Source organism: Plasmopara halstedii (assembly GCF_900000015.1).
Source record: "Plasmopara halstedii genome assembly, contig: Scaffold_42, whole genome shotgun sequence".
Classification (NCBI taxonomy): Eukaryota; Oomycota; class Peronosporomycetes; order Peronosporales; family Peronosporaceae; genus Plasmopara; species Plasmopara halstedii.
In genome coordinates this window covers 582,286-584,395 of record NW_020186963.1, presented here as the reverse complement: position 1 = coordinate 584,395, position 2,110 = coordinate 582,286, and the positions used below count along the sequence as shown (strand labels likewise).

Here is a 2,110-nt window from a genome sequence, read left to right as displayed (position 1 = left end):
ATGGATCACCTTTTGGTGTTTAGCCCTCATGGTTATGCTCACGTTGATCAAGTGAAGAGAAGGAATCTCGAAGCCAAACGCTTTAAGTGCAACTTTCCTTGTTATGCCAAAGACACCAAGGTATACCGAGTTTACGACCTGGAGAAAGACGAGGTATCAGTATCACGGTCGACGAAGCTGAACGAGCGTGAAGTAGGCGGCATTTATGAGATGCACCCGCCCAAACAAAAAGAATTGATACGTGTGATTGAGACAAACGATGAAAGCGTAGTGTTCGGGCCGACAAAATACCAACAAGATCAAGATGAGTCTATGGAGTGTGAAGAAGAAGAAGAGATTCCAAATGCCTCATTGGATGAGGAAGAGCCCGACAAAAGTGAATCAAGGGTTGAGGTTCTTCAATTACCGCCATCAGTACGCTCTGAACTGACTGAATACAGAACTCCTACACTGATGCACAGGAAAATCGACTGGTAACTCAACCTCAAGTTGAACGTTCAAGGCGTACATGCAAACCAAAGTTGTTATTGGACAACGATCAGATGCCGAAGAAAGTTTGGAAGAAGGTGAGGGACCATCATCATGCGTGCAAGGACTGATGAAGACGGCCTTATAGCTAAAGCTGTTCTCGCTTACGCTGTAAGTGTTGGTGAAGAATCGGACTTGCCTACAACGTATGGGCAGGCGATGGCCAGTGACGAAGCCGAACATTGGCGACAAGCGATAGACGCCTAATTACGATCGCATCAGTCAATCAAGCACACTCAACCTTAGCGGTGAGTGGAAGTGTTAAGTTTACACCGCTGAGTGCATGCGGATGGCGTCACGATAATTACGATCATGTTTACAATTACTATCTTGACTACGGATGCTGATTACGGACATCATGGTAGTCGTTCAATTGTCCAGATAAATAAGATTACATTAAGAACCTTCCGAAGGATCTAGTAAAAAAGGTTTAGAGATAGCACAGAGTAGCGAACTGAGGACCGAAAGATATTCACTTTGTTTTTTACGATCTTCTCAACAGCAATAATTACCCCATAATAATCTTTTCACTTTCGGTTTCGCCATCAATTCATAGCTTTTTGCGTAAAAAATCGTAAAATGATTTGTAGCTATCACAATGTCTTTGAGTTAATCATCAGCTGTGAACACACAGTATCGTATGTACTGTTATGCTAATTTTCGAACAGTACTCGGAGTAATATTTTACGACTAGGCCTGGTTATGCTAATGTTCGAACCGCATTCGCAAGTGAATTTTTACGTGAGATGAAATAAAAAGTTGTATGAGAGTTCGTGACGCAAGCAGTGCTCTTGGGAGCATTTTATATGACAAATATTTTACGAAAAAGCTCAGATACATTTATCGTTAAAATTCCTTGAAGCAACGTTAACATATGAGTAATCGAACTAATGCATTATGTAATAGCTGACCTTTAGAGCAAGTTACTTCTTATGTGAAGAGCTTTGTCCTCTCAGCTGCGGATGTTTTTTTTCGTTAAAGCGATTGCAAATTGCGGTCACTCTACTCGCAGGTACAAAAGTTATGTCAAGGATTGTTTTCAACTCACTCCAATCTTTATTCGAGTGGATCCAAACGGGAAGAAAATCGTCCCAGTCGATAGCCATAATTTTTTTACTAACTCTGGCTCTGGTTGCGAACATCCATGCTTTACGGGACAAGACATCAGTTTCGGCGTCTAAGGGCTTTACACTCAGAATCTCTGTTGTCTTCATTGAACACATGGTCTTGTCGTATAAATCATAAAAGTGTTTCACGTTCTTGTACTTAGCAGTACGCAATATTAATGTCACTCCAATGCGATTAAATCCGTAACGTAGCAAGTAGTGCGATATAGTATACCACTTGACGTCATCTACGGGTTCTGACCGGAGCTTCAGAGCGCAATAGAGAACTAGTCGATCATAGGGTTCCAGCATGCTGATATCTAATGGAGAGACCATGTTTATAGGCACGGGCCCACCCATCGATTTCCGAGCAGCTTTGAAATCAACAATAAGCCCATCAATTGTGTGTTTGTCTGTCTCGCTCAGTAAGGTTAAATATTTTGTCATATAATTCATATGCGCATCATCATTTTTTG

At 41.6% G+C, this 2,110-nt stretch overlaps 1 protein-coding gene across 1 annotated transcript; it reads left to right on the top strand.

The window, feature by feature from the left end:
- PHALS_09485 (TRANSPOSON TY4-H GAG POLYPROTEIN-RELATED) lies at positions 1-477 on the top strand (the record flags this gene model as incomplete). Its single annotated transcript, XM_024723303.1, has 1 exon — positions 1-477. One exon carries the CDS (start codon positions 1-3, stop codon positions 475-477), a length of 477 nt encoding a protein of 158 aa, XP_024571728.1.
- Between the last annotated feature and the right edge of the window lie 1,633 nt (positions 478-2,110).